At 49.0% G+C, this 18,677-nt stretch overlaps 1 protein-coding gene across 1 annotated transcript in view; it reads right to left on the reverse strand.

Moving 5' to 3' along the window:
* Positions 1-1,305: 1,305 nt before the first annotated feature.
* Positions 1,306-18,677, reverse strand: part of PLEKHO2 (pleckstrin homology domain containing O2) — a 38,203-nt gene continuing 20,831 nt past the window's right edge. The window contains exons 3-6 of the mRNA XM_063142214.1: positions 18,305-18,421; positions 8,912-9,016; positions 4,214-4,312; positions 1,306-3,686 (exon numbers count right to left, since the gene is read on the reverse strand). Coding sequence (XP_062998284.1) covers positions 2,448-3,686; positions 4,214-4,312; positions 8,912-9,016; positions 18,305-18,421 — 1,560 coding nt within the window. The 3' untranslated portion in view covers positions 1,306-2,447. The remainder of the gene's footprint in view (positions 3,687-4,213; positions 4,313-8,911; positions 9,017-18,304; positions 18,422-18,677) is intronic.

An 18,677-nucleotide genomic window follows, 5' to 3' on the forward strand; every position in this document is an offset into this window, starting at 1 on the left:
GGTAGAGGTGGGGTCACTAAGCAACTCCTTTGAAGCCACCATTTTCAGCACCAACAGTAACCTATTTCACAGCTGTCCCAGCTGCTGGTAAGACAATGTGTTAATTTTAAGAAGGGGAAAGAGGAGGGCACTTTGGTGGGTGTCAAGGAAGGTTTTGGGTGTGCATTGGTGCGCACGGGAACCACGTAGCCTACCCCTATTCTGGGCTATTGTGTAAAAATTAAATGGCAGCTGTATTACAGGGGTGTGCACCATGAAGCCCCCACCAGGGTGCTGTGGCCCCTGCTGAATTCACTCTCCCCGTACTCTCTACTCCCTCCCCAGCTATCTTCATACCGACTGTTCCTTCTCTGCCATAGTCAGCAGTGAGGAAAGAGAAAGGTGTATCAGGGTTGCTGGTGTGTGTGTGTGTGAAAGTGCATGTGCACATGTTCTGGGTTCCACAATTCAGGAAGGACGCAAACAAGCTGGAGCGTGTTCAGAGGAGGGCAACCAGGATGATCAGGGGTCTGGAAACAGCCGTATGAAGAGAGACTGAAAGAACTGGGCATGTTTAGCCTGGAGAAGAGAAGACTAAACGGAGACATGAGAGCACTCTTCAAAGACTTAAAAGGTTGTCACACAGAGGAGGGCCAAGATCTCTTCTCGATCCTCCCAGAGTGCAGGACACGGAATAACGGGCTCAAGTTACAGGAAGCCAGATTCCAGCTGGACATCAGGAAAAACTTCCTGACTGTTAGAGCAGTACGACAATGGAATCAGTTGCCTTGTGAAGTTGTGGGCTCTCCCACACTAGAGGCCTTCAAGAGGCAGCTGGACAACCATCTGTCAGGGATGCTTTAGGGTGGATTCCTGCATTGAGCAGGGGGTTGGACTCGATGGCCTTGTAGGCCCCTTCCAACTCTGCTATTCTATGATTCTATGTGCACCCACGCGTATGCAGCCCCCATTCCCTAAACCAGCATCAGCTGCAGCCCTCAAGGCAAAAAGCTTTTGTAGCCCCGCCCTATTGGGAACATAGAATTTATTTATTTATTTTCTCACATTTATATACCACCTAATAGCTGGAGCTGTGTGGGCAGTTCGCAACCATTAACTGGGGGTCCAAAAGACCCAGATTGGTGCCGAATCCCCCAGCAGCTGCACCAGAGTGCTGGATGCAGACACTGGGCCAAGCGTCAAGAGGAGCATGGAAGGTGTCATGAAGTACACAGAGCAGAAGTCAAGGGGCAAAAGTGAACAGCTGCCACCTGAAGGCTAACTCCGCCCCCTTCTCAGTGGTAATGATGCCTTAGAATGAGAAGGAACAGCCCACCCATGCACACTCCTCACTGGATGGCTCACAGTTGCACGTGCAAACCAATGCCACGGAAAAGTTTGGCTTAAGGGGTCGCAAGAGGACATGAAAATGTTGTCTGTGGGGTTTGATCTGTGCTGGGCCATTAGCTCATGCAAGCATCACTCCTTGAGGCTGCAATCATCAAGGGAGGAGTGAGCCACCTCCATTTCATGGAGAAAAAGGCGAGCAATGCTGACTAGCCATGATGGCTACGTATTATTGCCTCCAGTAACAGAGGCAGACGGCTGTGCATACCAGTTGCTAAGGAACACACGCGTGAGGGTGCTATTGCACTCATGTCCTACCTGTGGGCTCCCTGGAGGCATCTAGTTGGCCATGGTGGGACCCTGGGTTCAAGCAGTTAGTGACTCTTCACGACCTGCTTCCATCTGATGCTCAAAATCAACTGACTCCCTGGTGTGGTAAACACTGGAGAAACCAAGCGTTTCTCAAACTCTGGGGTCTTTTCGGCACTACATCTCTTTTAAAAATGCAATTCTGCCTTTTAGGAGCTGCCTCGCTCCCTTCCACTCATCTGTTTGGCTGGTAAGTGTCTGGAACATCTTGAGTGCCGGACCATGTGTATTGTCACCGCTTAAGAGAATCGGTGGGTCAGGACGAGGGGGCATTCAAGTTGATTTAAAGGGGAGTCCTGCCTTGCTCCTTACTGTCTCATCCCCACTCTCTGGCCAGGGAGAAACGCCTGGCTGACCTGTGCCCTGAGCAGCTGCTTGCAGAGTTCCGGTGACGGATCACGGAGAAAGCAAGAAAAAAAGCAGGAAAGGACCCTCTTGCCCTAGCCCCTGGTTGCCTTCCGGGAGCAGACCATTCCCGGAATCCTTGCATTCTCAACCCCCTTGCATTCTCAATCTCCTAACCCATCAGGGGGTTCCTGCCCACAGCTCGAAGTCATGAAAGGGGCACTCTAAAATTCAGCAATTTTCCGCCTGCTGAGTGTGTGCACAGCAACATGCACACAGGCGCACACTTTTTTAAAAAAATAAACAAACACTGGCCTAGTAGGATTGTAGAATGTGTGCTAATGTGGCAATGTTTCAGCTAAACTCAATAAAGCAGAAGCTGCCGCCTCCTCCTCCTTCTCCTCCTCTCAGGGAGCACTTCTCCTATACAGAGTCACTAGATCCTTCACCGCTCCTTTCCGTCGCTCTGCAGGTTCCTTTTTCAGTTCTCCTAAATCTCGGATCTCTTGCAAGACCTGTGAGGCTTGTTGGAGCTGTGCGGCCGCTTCGTTGAGCAACGTCTCTGCATTTACCGGAGGTCCGTTGCCCTCTTGGGCCTGTTCCATTCTCCCCCGTAGAACCATCTGTAGAAGTTTTTCTGTTCTTTCCTGTTCGCAAGCCACTTTCTCCTCCATCTGGGCCATGTGGAGGGCAGCTCCCTGCCGGAGATCCGGTCGCGGGAGGGGCTGCTTGGCTGCTCCCCACAACAGGTCCCCCACAGAGGCACAGCGGGGCTTGGTAGTCGGAGAATTTCCTACAGGCTCCGCCGAGGGCGCCTGATTTTTAAAAGGCAGGCTCGCCCTCTCCTTATTCTCTTCTCGCTCCGCGGAAGGCTCTTGCTCACCTTGCAGAGGGAGATGCTCCCGTCCATCTTGAAAAACGGGCTCTGTTGTCCCATCGCCATGAAGGCCATTCACCGGGGGTTTCACGTCATCGGGTCGGTGGTCACCTTCACAGGTATCTACCTCTGAACTGCTCCGTTTAACCCTCAGACTGGCTCTCAGCTGCTCTGAAAGAATTTTAGGAGGAGGTGTTGGAGGTTTTACCACTTCCTTGGCTTCTTCAGGGAGGTTTTCTTCACTGCCGGCTGCTGACAATTTTGCAGTGGCAAGACCTTGTGGTTCAGAGGACGGGGTGTCCCACGTCGCCTTCATCTTATCGGATAAGATCTTCGGGGGAGGAACGGGAGCTTTGGGAGTATTTTTGTTGGCATCCATTAAGTTCTCTCCACCTGGGGCAATTGGAGGTTCTTCAGCAACATCAGCCGTATCATCATCATCATCATCATCATCATCATCATCATCTTTCTCTTCTTCCTCTTCCTCCTCCACGGAGTTCATATTTTCACTGGGTGCTGCTGCTTCCTTAAGAGGCTTGGCCGGAGGCATCGGAGGCTTCCTGACTTCTACATCTTCAGGGAGGGAATCGGCACTCGGCTTCTCCGAAGGGGGCATGGGTGGTTTTGTGGGGGGCATGGGTGGTTTAGGTGTCCGCTTCGGAGGAGGAGTATCAGCATCCTCACTTGCCGCCAAGGTGATGTTTGGAGGGCCACTGTCTGGTACGTCCAAGTCAAGCCTCAGGATCCCATCCGACACCGCACTGGCAACCTAGACAAGAAAGCAGCAGAGAGATCTCAGGCATCAGGCATTGAGACCATCAAGCTTTCATACAGCCAAAAAAGCAGTGACTACAGAGCTAAAGAAAGAGATCTGAACATAAACCAGAAACATGTGGGCTCCACCCTTTTTCTCTTACTGACCATCATGGATGTTTTATTAATACGTTTTCTTTAAGGCAGCAGATTCATAGAATTATAGAATCATAGAATAGTAGAGTTGGAAGGGGCCTATAAGGCCACCGAGTCCAACCCCCTGCTCAATGAAGGAATTCACACGCCTGTGTCACAGCAAGCCCACATTGTCGCAGCATGTAGATTGGTGCAAGAGCGAAGCTGGGGCTCATGCTGTTTTCCCCTCCCCATGCAGAACATCGGAGACGAATGAAGGCCCACTAGAATGCACCACAAGAACATCTCCGAAATTTGAATTCGGCCCTCGGGCTAAAAGAGTTTCAGACCCACAGGTGGAAAAAGCATATTTGGGGGTGGGTGGGTGTTTCTGACTCTGATGATTACCTCTTTGAGATGGCTTCTGGTCGGTGGACGGCGACCCTGACCCAGCTTGGCTCTGCCTCGAGTCACATGTTCCAAAGAGAGACTTTCGTCCACCTTTACCTTTAAACAGGAAGTAAAAGAAAGTAAGGGGAGAAAAGGGAAATGACATCCCTTCCTTGGCCTGCGAATGGCAGAAGACAAGACTAAGGAAGATCAGTCTTGAAAACCAGCAAAACTACACAGAAGATGGAGGACTCCTTCACATATTATTTGGTGCAATGTGAACGTGTAGCAATGAAACGGTGCTTAGATGACGGATGGCCAACGCAAAGGGTGTAAGCCACATGTCGACCTGCCTTGTGTGTTTTCGCAGCCCTCCAACGCCAGATGAGAAGGGAGCCCCTTCTAATTTGGAGCAGGAGGCCTCATACCGCTGAAAGGGAGATGTTCTAGGGCCATATCTCACTCTCGGTGCTGTTTTGCATGCAGAAGGTCCCAGGTTCAATCCTCTGGCATCTCCAGGTAGGACTGGATTCCTCTCTAAAACCTTGGAGAGTAGCAGCCAGTCAGCAAAGAGCAGCCTTCCCCTACCTGGTGTCCTCCAGAACTGTTGTTGTTGTTGTTGTTATTATTATTATTATTATTTGTATCCCACCTTTTGCCCAATGCTGGACCTCAAGGCGGCCTTACAAAGTTTTAAATATACATGGGGGGGGGGGGAAACAAAACCATAAACATTTAAAATACAAAAGACATTAACATAGATGGAGGGCCAGATTATTCTCCAAAGGCCTGCTGGAACAAAAAAGTTTTAGCCTGCTTCCGAAAGCCCATCAAGGAGGGAGCCAGGCTAGCTTCCCCAGGAAGAGAGTTCCAGAGCACCGGAGCAGCCACCGAGAAGGCCCTCTCCCATGTTCCCACCAAGCACGCCTGTGAAGAAGGTGGGACTGAAAGAAGGGCTTCTCCAGAAGATCTCAAAGCACAGGCAGGCTCATAAGGGAGAATACGTTCTTTCAAATAACCTGGACCCGAACCATATAGGGCTTTATAGGTCATAACCAGCACTTTGAATTGTGCCCGGAAACAGACTGGAAGCCAGTGGAGTGTTTTAACAGGGGAGTTGTGTGCTCCCTGTAACCAGCCCCGGTCAACAATCTGGCTGCAGCTCTTTGAACCAGCTGGAGTTTCCGAACACTCTTCAAAGGCAGCCCCACGTAGAGCGCGTTACAGTAATCCAATCGGGATGTAACTAAGGCATGTGTCACCGTGGCCAGGTCCAACATCTCTAGGAACGGGCGCAGCTGGCGCATTAGCTTTAACTGTGCAAATGAACTCCTGGCCACCGCCGAAACCTGAGCATCCAGGCTCAATGCCCATCATTCCCAGCCCATCAGTTCTGGAGGACACCAGGTTGGGGAAAACTGGCGCAGACAATACCAAGCTATACATACTAATGGGTTGACTCTATCCTCTGTCCTCATGTTCAAAAGGGCATTCCTCAGGTTCTCCAGCGTTGGTAGGGTGGGGGAGAGAAGACATTTGTGGCCAAGCCACTCAGGGTCACCACAATGCTACTGCCAGTCCCTCCAGCCCCTGTGCACAGCCCTCCGCCTGACCTCAGAAGTCGTTTTGGGGGCTCCAAAAAGGCCCTGCTTTGCCTCGAACCCGAAGCTGAGGTGAGATTTGGGTGCCTCGAGGCGGTTCGGCCTTTGCAGTGTTCCTGGGTGGTGGCTGCACGGCAGGCCACTCAGAAAAGCTGTGGGGGAAGGCCAACTGGGAGTCTACTGGAGTCCTGACTCCCTACCTGCCTCCTCCTGCTTCTGCTCCCTCCCCGGAACCACCATCATGCCGTGGGCGCTGGGCGCTTCACGTGAGTCCCCTTTAGAGATGAGCCACAATTTAAAGGAAGATCACAGGGACTCTCTATTTTGAATAGCTCTATGACTGAAAAATTCCAGAAATGGCCCTTTACAGCCGCCATAGTTCTCAGCCATAGAGCCCTGCAATTTTCTTTTAAATTGCGTCTCCGCTCTGAAGAGGACACGTGTGTAAGTCCTAGCAGTGTGGGAGGTGACAGGGCAGGATGAGGAGGGAGAGGGAGGTGAGTCCAATGGACTCATGGACAGCCTTGAGACAGCTTTTCCAGGAGGTGGACAGAGCGGCTGAGCACTGCCCTGAATTGGCCTGAGGCAGCCCAAAGCTTCGGTGCCAACCCGTTTTGGCCTTGGTTGTGCCTCGGGTCAACCCAGTGCTATCTCGGATTCGGGCTGAAGTGGTGCACAGTCCTAGTCACAACGTTATAACATTTGTCAAGAGTATCATGAGCAACTATTTGAGGTCCATAGATTGGGAAGCTCACGCTTGGCATATTCCCCAATTTGTGCACCTGGGACAAAGACAGCTCCACCTTTCAAACATTACAAAACCGATACGCTTTTCCCAGAAGAGAGTGACTGTACATGTGGAGCAGCCCTTATCTGAAATAACCAGTGGGTCAAATCTTTGTCTGGCATACACGTTTGTGCAGCCTTGGAACTTTGCACAGATTTTCCACCAATGGAAAACATGACCTGCAGGTCTCTTCCCAGGGCCTTTCTGGGTCCCTTCTCATACAGTCATTTTCTGAAAGGATCCAAGCATTCAGCATTACATGCTTTGGAAGTCTGCTCACCCAGGAGACAATCCCTTTTGGATGCTGTCGGTAAAGGGCAGACGGAGTTCATTAGCGCACCCGGCCAGCCGAGAAAAACAATGTGGGTCCAGGCTTCACAATGCGCCAACTCCGGGCACTCACAACTACACCCCGCCTCCAAGCAGGGAATCCACAGATACAGCAAAAGCCACCAGTATTCCACACACACCCCACTATGACATCACTTCTCTAGTTCCTTCTTCCTGTGTAACAAGAGCCACAGATGACTTCCATACAGCCATTCTCCCTCCTGTTCGGATTTGTGAGCGACTGTAATTAGTCTCCTGTTTCTAGTTGGCCCTGTCATACGATTCAGCGTACGGCCTATATCAGGGTATGGTTTGAAGGGGCAGTGAATGAATACATTTTATTTGTCTATGGCACAAAGGCCGTTACAATCACAACAATAAAACAAGATGTCAAGGAACGAAAGGTCATATAAAAGCACCAGACTGGGAGAAGAGGCTAAGATATATATATATATTTAAAAGAAATTAATGTAGCCCCTAGTGACAATAATAACAGAAGATTATAGCAGGTGGTCCCCTCTGCAGTACAATTCAGCGCACAGCCTATATCAGGGTATGGTTTGAAGGGGCAGTGATACCATCCTCAATAGGCTCGCCCTCAAAGATAATTCAGTTCTGTTAGAAGAGAGGAATGTCCCACCCGCCTCCTGTTGCATATGCAGTTGGAAGAAATAGGGGCACCCGATTTGAGTTGGTTTTAGGAAACCGTTTCCTTCTCAGCAGAACAGTACACATCCCCACTGCTTACACAAACCTCCGCTTGGCTTAAATTGCAAGAGAGAGAGAGAAAGAGGGAGGGAGGGAGGGAGGGAGGGAGAAAGGGAGCCACACTCAAAAGTTCATTCAGAGTTTACGTTCCGTTGCCAAAACCATCGTTGATACAGGCCTACGAAGGGCCGGCCCAAGCGGTTTTGCCGCTCCGGCCAAAATACTTTCTTTCCCCCTTGACACCCCAAGCCTGGATCTAAGTACTATACTGAACAGGCAGCATTAGAAATTCACCGGCTCATACGATTATCCAACTTAAGGGATTGCTGTAGGGAAAAGATTACAAATAGACTGGAACACTTGTAAATAAAGAAAATGCCCAGGGACCATTTCCTTGCACTGTCTAGGGTCTAATCTACACCTGCCATTTATCCCAGAGTGGACTCAAGGTCTTCCCTGCAGGTCCAAATGATATCCCAGGGTGAACTGGGGACGACCACTAAGTTCTTCTGGGATATCTGGGACTTTTGCCCCATTTTTTTCTCCGGTCTTGGGACAATCCCGAGGTCTGCAGATGGTGTGGCTCTCCCTCCCCGGGTCCTTCCTCTTCCCCATGAGTAGTGCGGCTCAGGAAACGGGCAAGGAGCTGTGCAGGGAGAGTCCATGGGCATCAGGGGTGAGGGGGGAGCATTTTTGCCATGCTTGCGATGGCTCTCGGCACCTTCCAGCGCCGAGTTTGTTGTGTGTGCGGTTTTTAAAAAACCTTTGCACAGGATTGCACCCGTGCTTTTGCACAAATGTCTCCACTTGTAAAAAAAAAATGTTCCCTGGAACAGGGACGATCCCGTAAGCGCAAAATCCCGTGATTATCCCTCCCCACTCCCGGAAGGCCTCCAGGTGTAGATTAGGCCTAGGACACGATTCAGCCTACCTACTTGGGTCAATTTTTGTCAATAGTCAAGGGCTGAATTGACCCATCAATTTATAGCCCTGTTTGTCAACAAGGGCCCCTGGGCCACACCAGAGTAGGGATATCGTGGGTGGTTGCCTGGATCCATGAGCCCGATGAATGGCTCACGTCCAATGACATTTGAGCCACTAGACACTCTGGTTGTTTCTTGTGATGTGTGAACCAAGAACTCTACTTTGTTTCTCCCACCACAAGCCAGAGAAATAACCAAGGAACAAACCACGGGTTATTTATCTTGCTCTCAGGTGGGGTTGGGGGAGAGACACCAGAATCCCTGGTTCCTGGGCCTATAGATGGAGCTACCTGACTCTGCATTTTACCTCATCCAATATTCTGTTTTTGCCTCGGTTGATGCCTTCATTGAGAGCTTTCATCCACAATTCCTTTTCTTCCCCGTTTGATGCCTGAAACTTGATATCTTGTACCTGAAAGTGAAAAAAGGAGAGAGGTGTGACTTTACCCAAGGATTACAATCTGGATTCATGTGTTCCCCCCCCTTTCCTTTTAAAAAAGGAGACAGCAAAGAAATCAATGTACAGCTATATTCTGTATTTAAAGCAGAAATTCCTTTTCAGTTCTACCAATTAACCTGAAGGAACAAAGGTCTTCTTACGCTGCAGATCAGGCCTGGGGAGGTCAATCACGTCCCAGACGGAGACGACTGGCCAATGTCTGGGGGGACCGCACTCTACATTCCTGTAGACCACCAACCTAGTATCTGCTGGTTGGTCGGTTTCTTGAAAGAGAATTGCAAGGAGCTGGTGGACCATCGTTATTTACTAGCAAACGGACCCGGCTTCACATGGCCCTTACATCAATACAGCAAAGGCTGCAAGAGGCTTACACAATGGTCTGAAAACTGAACACCTGGTGTCTAGACTGTCTGAATGAAGCCATGCCTGCTGCCATCTCTAGGCAGAGTCCCTTCCATGGTGCACATTTATAGCCACCTGAAGAAGGGGTCTATCCACTCTATTTCCCTAAGGGGGCCCCTGCCCCACAACAGGCAGCAGGGGGCAGGCGTGTAACCCTGTCCCTCGGCCTTCTAATCCCCCCCTCCCCAGCTTCAAACTGCACGGACTGCAAAGCTAAGTGCTGGTTAGAGAAATCTGCCCTTAGTGGCTGAAGGCCACTAATTGATGCGTCAAACAAACACACAGTTCACTACATGGAGATATTGGACACATTAAAATGAATTAAAATCAATTAATGGCTGTGTTCGGACAACACTCCAACCAACAGTAGTTTACAGAGTCAACTGTTAGTTGAATAGTCAACCGTTGGTTATTGTGTTGTCTGTTGGACAAAACCCACTGCAAGGTTGACTATGTTTTAAAAAAAAACGGCGAAAAACAACAGACTGCAGAGTTGGCTACTCACACAAACGTTAGTTAGCGTGTTGTCTGTCGGGCTCCATGGACTATTTCGCCCTGTTGAGTTGACTATTTCGGCTGCCTACAGAGTCCCCCAGTAAGAGTGACCAAAGCAGCGGCTCCCACTCTGGTCCAGCCGGCAGAACTCGCAATGGCTGATGGGATAACCAGCAGGAGGACCAAGGGGGGAAAGAGGGCGGAGGATGTGTCAATCAAACATACCTTTGACTAATAGTCAACTCGACGCTGGGGTTAATCCACTCCATGGTTGAGTATAATCATGTCGTGTGAGGAGTAACCCTTCGATAATCAACCGTGGAGTTGACTATTAACCCAACATTGACTATTGTGTTGTCCGAACGCAGCCAATTTTTTTTTTAAAAAAAACTAGTAGAACCCTAAGGTGCACACCCCTTAGTATGCATGCCAAGTTCAGGTGAATGGATTTCAGTCTTGGAGCTACAGTGGTGATGGGACACACACACACGCATCCTGTTTTATTATTATAGATTTAAACAGGATGCTTTCTAATACACCCCTCAAAGCTCTCTCAGCCCATGGGCTGGATTTAATTTCGGAGAAGCTCTCAGGGGCTACGTTCCAGCTGTGAGCGGAACTGAAGGCAAAACAGGCAGAAAGAGCATATTTTACCAGCTTATTTTAACTTACAGCTCTTACTGCTAGTAACCAAGTCAAGAACAGGGCAACCTGTCATCCTCCAGACGTTTTGGCCTACAACTCCCGTAAACCCTTACCACTGGCAATGCTGACTAAGGTTGATGGCAGTTGTAGGATAAAACATCTGGAAGACCACAAGTTGCCACCCCTGACCTAAGCCTAGGGATGTCCGTCGCCGGGAAATCCAGCCCTTTTTGGGCTCACCAGATTTCTGCACCATTCCTGATTAGGCTTGCATTTGCAAGACAAGCTAGGAGTTTCTTCCCGAAATCCAGGAACTTTGCGGGGGGGGGGGGGGCTTGTTAAAATTTGCACAAATTACGCAAATTTCAGCTGTGATTTGCACAATTATGGCCGCAATTTGTGCAAATTGCTTTTAAAGTATTTAAAAAAAAACTTTTAAAAACTGGCAATCTGCAAAGTAGCCTGACTCGACGCAGATTTAGTCGGGCCAGCTCATGGGAAAAGCGAACCAAAGTCCAGGGGGCTGAGGTGATTTCTCCAACATCACTACCTAAGCCTTAGGAGAGGTATTTCAACTGTTTAGAAGGGGGGCTGCACTAAAGGTGGGGAAACATCAAAGAACTACTGGCTGGGGGGAAAGCATGCTGTCATCTGGTGGACTGGGCCCAGTGCTCTTCAACATTTTTATTAATGATTTGGACGAGGAGGTGCAGGGAACGCTGATCAAATTTGCAGATGACACAAAATTGGGTGGGATAGCTAATACCCTGGAAGACAGAAACAAACTTCAAAGTGATCTTGATAGGCTGGAGTGCTGGGCTGAAAACAACAGAATGAAATTTAATAGGGATAAATGCCAAGTTCTACATTTAGGGAATAGAAACCAAATGCACAGTTACAAGATGGGGGACACTTGGCTCAGCAATACTACAAACGAGAAAGATCTTGGAATTGTTGTAGATCACAAGCTGAATATGAGCCAACAGTGCGATATGGCTGCAAGAAAGGCAAATGCTATTTTTGGGCTGCATTAATAGAAGTATAGCTTCCAAATCACGTGAGGTACTGGTTCCTGTCTATTCGGCCCTGGTTAGGCCTCATCTAGAGTATTGCATCCAGTTCTGGGCTCCACAATTCAAGAAGGACGCAGACAAGCTGGAGCGTGTTCAGAAGAGGGCAACCAGGATGATCAGAGGTCTAGAAACAAAGCCCTATGAAGAGAGACTGAAAGAACTGGGCATGTTTAGCCTGGAGAAGAGAAGATTGAGGGGAGACATGATAGCACTCTTCAAATACTTAAAAGGTTGTCACACAGAGGAGGGCCAGGATCTCTTCAGAGTGCAGGACACGGAATAACGGGCTCAAGTTAAAGGAAGCCAGATTCCGGCTGGACATCAGGAAAGACTTCCTGACTGTTAGAGCGGTGCGACGGTGGAGTCGGCTGCCTGGGGAGGTTGTGGGCTCTCCCACGCTGGAGGCATTCGAGAGGCGGCTGGACGGCCATCTGTCGGGGATGCTTTGGGGTGGATTCCTGCACTGAGCAGGGGGTTGGACTCGATGGCCTTGTAGGCCCCTTTCAACTCTGCTATTCTATGATTCTATGATTCTATGACTCTGGAGAGCCGGACTGGAACCCTGGGCAAGCTGGATTTGACCCATGGGCCGGAGGTTTTGACACCCGTGGCGAAAACTCAAACCGTGACAACAAACCTGACCTAAATGGCTCAATGCACCGATCTCTGTTCTTAAGCTAGATCAGCCTTCTCCAACGTGATGCCCTCCAGATGTTTTTGGACTACAACCCCTATCATCCCTGGTGGCTGGGGCTGATGTGAGCTGAGGTCCTAAAGATCTGGCGATTCCCATGTCGGGGAAGACTGAGCTAGCTGGATCAACACTCTGAGTGGGTGTAAGGAAGCTTCCTGGTTCCCTGTGGGGTGTTGCTGCTTTTCCTGCTGCAGCTGCTGCAAGGTAAAAGAACTGTCAGCAGCCCAAGCGGACAACCGAGAGGGACAGCTTGCTGGACGGACATTTTGCTCTTCCCGAGCGCCCGGACAGCTGAGTCTGAGTCACCCTTGCAAACAAAGGCCTGCAGTGCCAGGAAAAGAAGGGGGGAAAGGGGGCCTGTGAACAGCGTACAGTCATTTAAACTCGTAGAGCAGGGTCCCGGCAGATGAACTGCCTTTTTCCATGACAAACCATAGGCTGGAAACTTACGGAACGAATAAAAAGGGCTGGAGAGAGAGGGAGTGTGTCTTGGTGAATTCCCACGAGGCCACGTTTTCCCACTGAAGTAACAGCAGCACCGTCCCTCCCGAAAGCCAGGAATGAGCCTGTCTGCACCTCCAGTTCCATATTCCCATCCTGAGCTCCCTTTAGATTCAGGTCCTTGAAGGGTCATATTACTGAGTCATTCAATTATTATTCTCCATTATTAGATTATTTGTTCTTGGCAGCCAGGGTGAAACGCAGTTGTGTAATCCAGAGAGGCCCCAATCAGAGAGAGCAGATAGGAAGAGGGTTTTTCCCCCTCCGTCTCCCATAATACTAGACCCCAACGGGGTCATCCTATGAATCTGAATGGTTGGAGACTGAGGACAGACAAAAGGAACATCTTCACACAGCACATAGTGAAACTATGGAATTCGCTGCCACAAGATGTAGTGACGGCTACCAACTTGGATGGCTTTTAGACAGCAGAAGATGGCTTTTAGACAAATTCATGGAGAGTATGGCAATCCATGGGCCAGTGCAAGGTAGTGGTTAGAGCAGTGGTTCCCAAACTTTTTCAGGTAACTGCCCCCTTGGTTCCACAAACTCATGCCCAGTGCCCCCTAGCCTACACTATAAAAATCATTATTCAGAATAGCGGTTTTCATTGACACACTAAGGAAGATAATAATAAAATTCAAATCAGTAACAATTAATTGAATATTTATTCAAAATCCGAAGCACCCGCCACAGGCTTGCCGAGGGAGGGAGGAAAAAGAGAGCAAATGCCTCTGTTTTGCAGCCAGCATGGCAGGGCACACCAAGCAGGTATGTCTCTTCATTAGCGTTTTGGTGCTTTTGAAACATTACAATTCACCATTAAAAGGACTCTTCTTAAACTGTATTAATACATGTGTGAATTCTTCCCCTATATGGCTTGGGACTAAACTACCTTCTCCCATAAAAATGTCCCTGGGTTTTAAGACCGTCTGGAGAGGCGCTTCTCAGAAAAGACCACCTCGAACGCCCCCCTGCCGCCCCTTTGCCTCTTAGCACCCCCCCGGCTGCCCCCTTGCCTCTTAATGCCCCCCATGCAATCCCACCGCCCCCAAGGGGGCAGTACCGCCCACTTTGGGAACCACTGGGTTAGAGTGTCGGACCGGGACTCAGGAGACCCAGGTTCTAGCCCCCACTTGACCATGAAACTTACTGGGTGACTTGACCCTCAGCCTAACCTACCTCACAGGATTGTTATGAGGATAAAATGGAGAGGAGGTGGCTCACATCCACCACCTTGGGTTCCTTGGAGGAAAGGTGGGATGTAAATTTAACAAACAAACAAACAAATAAAATGGCCACTAGCCATGATGGCTATACAGTATCTCCAGCATCAAAGACAGTATGCCTATGCACAGCCAGTTGCTGTGGAACATGAGCGAGAAGATGCTATTGAGCTCATGTCCTGCTTGTGGGCTCCCCAATGTATGAACAGAATGCTGGACTAGATAGGACTTTGGCCTGATCCAGCATCGCTGGTCTTATGCCACCTGCATTGTCAAGAAGGCAAAAGCAGACCAGCCTAGATGACAAAGAAAGATAGGATATACATTCAAAGACGAACAGTGATAATAACACTTATTTATTCACAAATATAATGGTTATAACACCTGCATGGGGAAATCACACAGTCATCGATGGCAAACTGCTGGATGCCTAACAAAACTGTACATGCAAATAACTCCTAGCACAATCATCTCCACATTTTTATAATGAGTGATGTCTGATGCATAATATAGAGAAATCGAAACCACAGTGACAATTTATAGTTCAACACAGTGCTGGAGATGACATCGATATAGTAACAAGGTTATGTTTATTGTTGTTCTTATTCTTATCAGCATTGTAAACTTAATTGTGTGTTTTTGGTTTGGTTTTCTTGTTTTTATCAACATTGTAGGTTTTTAACAGGTCCCCGGTCTGTTTGTCCTGTTTGCGTGGTAGCTTCTTCGGAAAAAAACACAACCAAGAGTCAGCTGTAACCGTAGATTATTGTGGGTTTCACACCTCCAAAATGAAAACAGCCAGTATGCCTTGAACTTGGAAAGACGCGGATAGCAGCTGAGGCCAATTGTCTGTCCATAAGCTTCCCTTAGAGTCTTTTGATGGGAGATGCAAAGAACTGAAGCAATAGCTTTCTGCATGCAAAGATGTGTTCTACTCTAAGCTATGGACTCAAGTTCCATATGGGGAGAATTTCTTCAGGGATGCAACTTCTCCCCATCACTATGCTTCCAGTAGAGCGAAAAGCTACACCTAGCTTCTATCAAAAGTGTTAAAATGCATCAGAGCCCTGTCCTTTACTGAACTCCGCAACCTTAATGGCTTCTAGCATTAGTGGAAATAGTTTTTAAGATGATTTTAACATGCACAAAATCAGTTATACTTTATTTTATTTTATTTTTTATCTCCCTGTAGGGGAGAGAATACCTTGAGAATAATCACATGGTACAAACTTCTTGGGCCAATCAGAAGGCAAGAAGCACCAGAACTAAGGCAAGGTGGGCATGGCAGCAGCCCTAGAGTACCAAAACTCTCTTCCACATGGGGGGGGTCATGGGAAGGGGGGGAACCGACCCCATGGCAATCATCACGCCTAGTTAGCTTCTTTCATTTTTCCTGTGGATTGGAACTGCAAATGGTGTGTTTTCTCCTCCCAGTAATCTGGAACTTTCAGACATGGATTTCGAACTGAAAGGAAGGCACTCAGGTGGCCTTCTGAAGCGATGCTACAGAAAAGGAGCCAAGTGGTTGGAAAGGGACGTTCGCAAAAGCGCCATGAAGTCCACTCCTAGATTACTTGGGAGCGCCATACACACCTCTGGGCCATTAACACTCCGCATACAGATGTTTTCAAACATTTATCTAACTCCATTAAGGCAAGAAACTTATTTAAAATTGAACAAACCAAAACTAGATGTTTGAATTCTGGAAATTCCTGCAACTGGAGAGCTAGATTAGACTCTGCGTCATGTTACTGGCCTGGAAATATCGGAATATCCTGGCAAATATTCAGTATCTGCAGATGCATTGTGGTGTGTCTGTCCATCTCCCTGCCTCCAAAGCAACTCCACACCCTTATGTCAAATTGTTAGCCTCAAACAGATTGTGTTTTTTTTTTCCCGTTTTACCCAGTGATAAGAAAAAGCAACTGGAGTCCAGCTAGGTAGGGCTGAAGCTGCTGTTGTGGCAAGTATCACAACAACTGTGTGTCTGGGGGCGGTGGGGGAAGGGGGTGGAGGAGGGGAGAAGGTTTTGTTGATATATCTTTCCACAGCTGCAATTTCAAAACTGAAAAGGGGTAAGGAAAAAAAGGGCATACAGTTGCGTGCGTTGGAAGCCTGCTATAACATCTGCAAAATTATGTTGCCTGTCACCACTCACGCCAGATTCCCAGTGAAGGCAAGCAGAGAAGGGGGCGAGTTCTGAACAGCAAACGTTTCATCGGCAAAAGTCTCCTATTTTAGACAGCGTTTCACCACTTTTCCCCCTCATTAAACGAGTCTTCAAGTGGTCCAGACCTGAGAACTCCCTTGGACTCCCAACCTGCAACATGGGGCCCGCTTTCACAAGCTCACAAGGGCCCAACCTGGCAGCAATGAGGCCATCTGGACTGATCTTGTGGCCCACTTTCGGGTCACGACCCAGCAGTTGAAGACCATTGTAATAACCCAACCCAAGCATCTGAGCTCCGTGCTCCATAAGCGTGAAACCTTTACTCCCTGGGTACTACCACGACAGGGATGTTCACCAGACTACACCGGAGCCATAGCTTAAGGTCCCAGGTTCAATTCCTGACAGGCGGAAGAGGCCTCTGGGAGCAAAGAAATCGCCCAATACCTCAAGAGCTATCAAGAGGGAGACTTAAAGAGTAGGTGGGACAAGAATGCAACTCTAAGCAGTGCCGACTCCAGGTTTTTCAGGGCCTTTGGGCAAGACACCCTCAACGGGGGCCCTCCCTCAGAAAGTCAACCTTCTCAGCACCATGGTCACCAGCTGCTGTTGCTTCTCGCCGTTGCTACCGCCTGCTCGCTTGACAGGAAGAGAGCCAGTGAGCAATAGGCAGTAGCATCCACTGCTCCTCCTTCATACCACCAACTTTGGGCTTATCTACACCAAGCAAGATAATCCACTATGAAAGAGGTATATAAAAGGCAGGAGCCACACTATTGCTTTATAGTGGTATTGAAGTGCACTGCCAACTGTTGGGGCCCATTGACACACACTATATAAAGCAGTGGTTCCCAAAGTGGGCAATACCGCCCCCTTGGGGTGGGTGGGATTGCTTAGGGGGGCATTAAGAGGCAAGGGGGTGGCAGGGGGGCGCTAAGAGGCAAAAGGGAGGCAGGGGGCGCTCGAGGTGGACTTTTCCGAGAAGTGCCTCTCCAGAAGATCTTAAAAACCAGGGACATTTTTATGGGAGGAGGTAGTTTGGTCCCAAGCCATATAGGGGAAGAATTCACACATGTATTAATACCGTTTGAGAAGAGTCCTTTTAACGGTGAATTGAAATGTTTCAAAAGCACCAAAACGCTAATGAAGAGACATACCCTGCTTGGTGTGCCCCGCCACGCCGGTTGCAAAACAGAGGCATTCGCTCTCTTTTCCCTCCCTCCCTCGGCAAGCCTGCGGCGGCAGGTGCTTCCCATTTAAAGGGGCCGCGCACAGCACGGCCCCTTTTTCATTCTCAGCTCCTCAGCTCAGCTCTTCTGCCCCGCCGCTGCTCAGCCCAGGTGCCCAGACCAGCAGGATCCAGAGGAGCGTGGCCCCTTTGAATTGGAGGCACCCGCCCTGGGCTTGCCGAGGGAGGGAGGGAAAAGATATAATTGGATTTTGAATAAATATTCAATTAATTGTTACTGTTTTGAATTTTATTGTTATTATTGTCCTTAGTGGGTTGCTGAAAACCGCTGTTCTGAATGATTTTATAGTGTAGGGTAGGGGGCACTGGGCATGAGTTTGTGGAACCAAGGGGGCGGTTACCTGAAAAAGTTTGGGAACCACTGATATAAAGCTTTCATACCACTTTCACAGTGGAATATCCTGCTTGGTGTAGATGTGTCATGGCCCCCAACAGTTGTCAGTGCACTTCAGTATCGCTATAAAGCAGTAGCGTGGCTCCTGCAGTGCACTTCAATACCGCTATAAAGCATTAGTGTGGCTCCTGCCTTTTACATACCACTTTCATGCCGCTTTCATAGTGGAATATCCTGCTTGGTGTAGATGAGCCCTCAGTCTAGGCCAGAGCGAAAGGCAAGGGAACAAGTAGGTTGAAATGGCGAAGGCGAGAAGAAAGTCCACTGGGCCCTTACTGAGGTGTGGGCCCTTGGCAACTGCCCAAATATGCCTAACCTTGATACTAACCTGATACTAAGCATTTTATTTACATCTTGGGAGGGGGATATATGTACAAAGAGAAGGATATCCTACCTTGCAACCTGGAGCCCGAATTAAAATGAAGCGGTTTTTCCTTTTCAGGAGTGCTCGCAAGTCCTGGCACCTGTCATACCTTTCCAACTCCACCGTCTCAACACACTTCTGTTCCTCCTGTAAGGGGTTGGAAGAGAAATAACATGCGGTTATTTTTTCCCCCCCTTAACGTATGATGCAAGAACTGGTGAAGCGTTGTTGAGGGCGAGCAGAACATGCAGCAGGGGATCCTGGGTTCAAATCCCACCCCTGCCCAGTCCTTCTCTCTTGTCTTCGCCAGCAGTGAGCCATCTTCGGCTGTTCCTATGCCGGCAATTCGGTAAGAATGTAGAAGCTTTGCACACTGCGGTATCAGGCTTGCAAAAGTAAAAAT

This window comes from Elgaria multicarinata, chromosome 16 (assembly GCF_023053635.1).
Source record: "Elgaria multicarinata webbii isolate HBS135686 ecotype San Diego chromosome 16, rElgMul1.1.pri, whole genome shotgun sequence".
Lineage (NCBI taxonomy): Eukaryota > Metazoa > Chordata > Lepidosauria > Squamata > Anguidae > Elgaria > Elgaria multicarinata.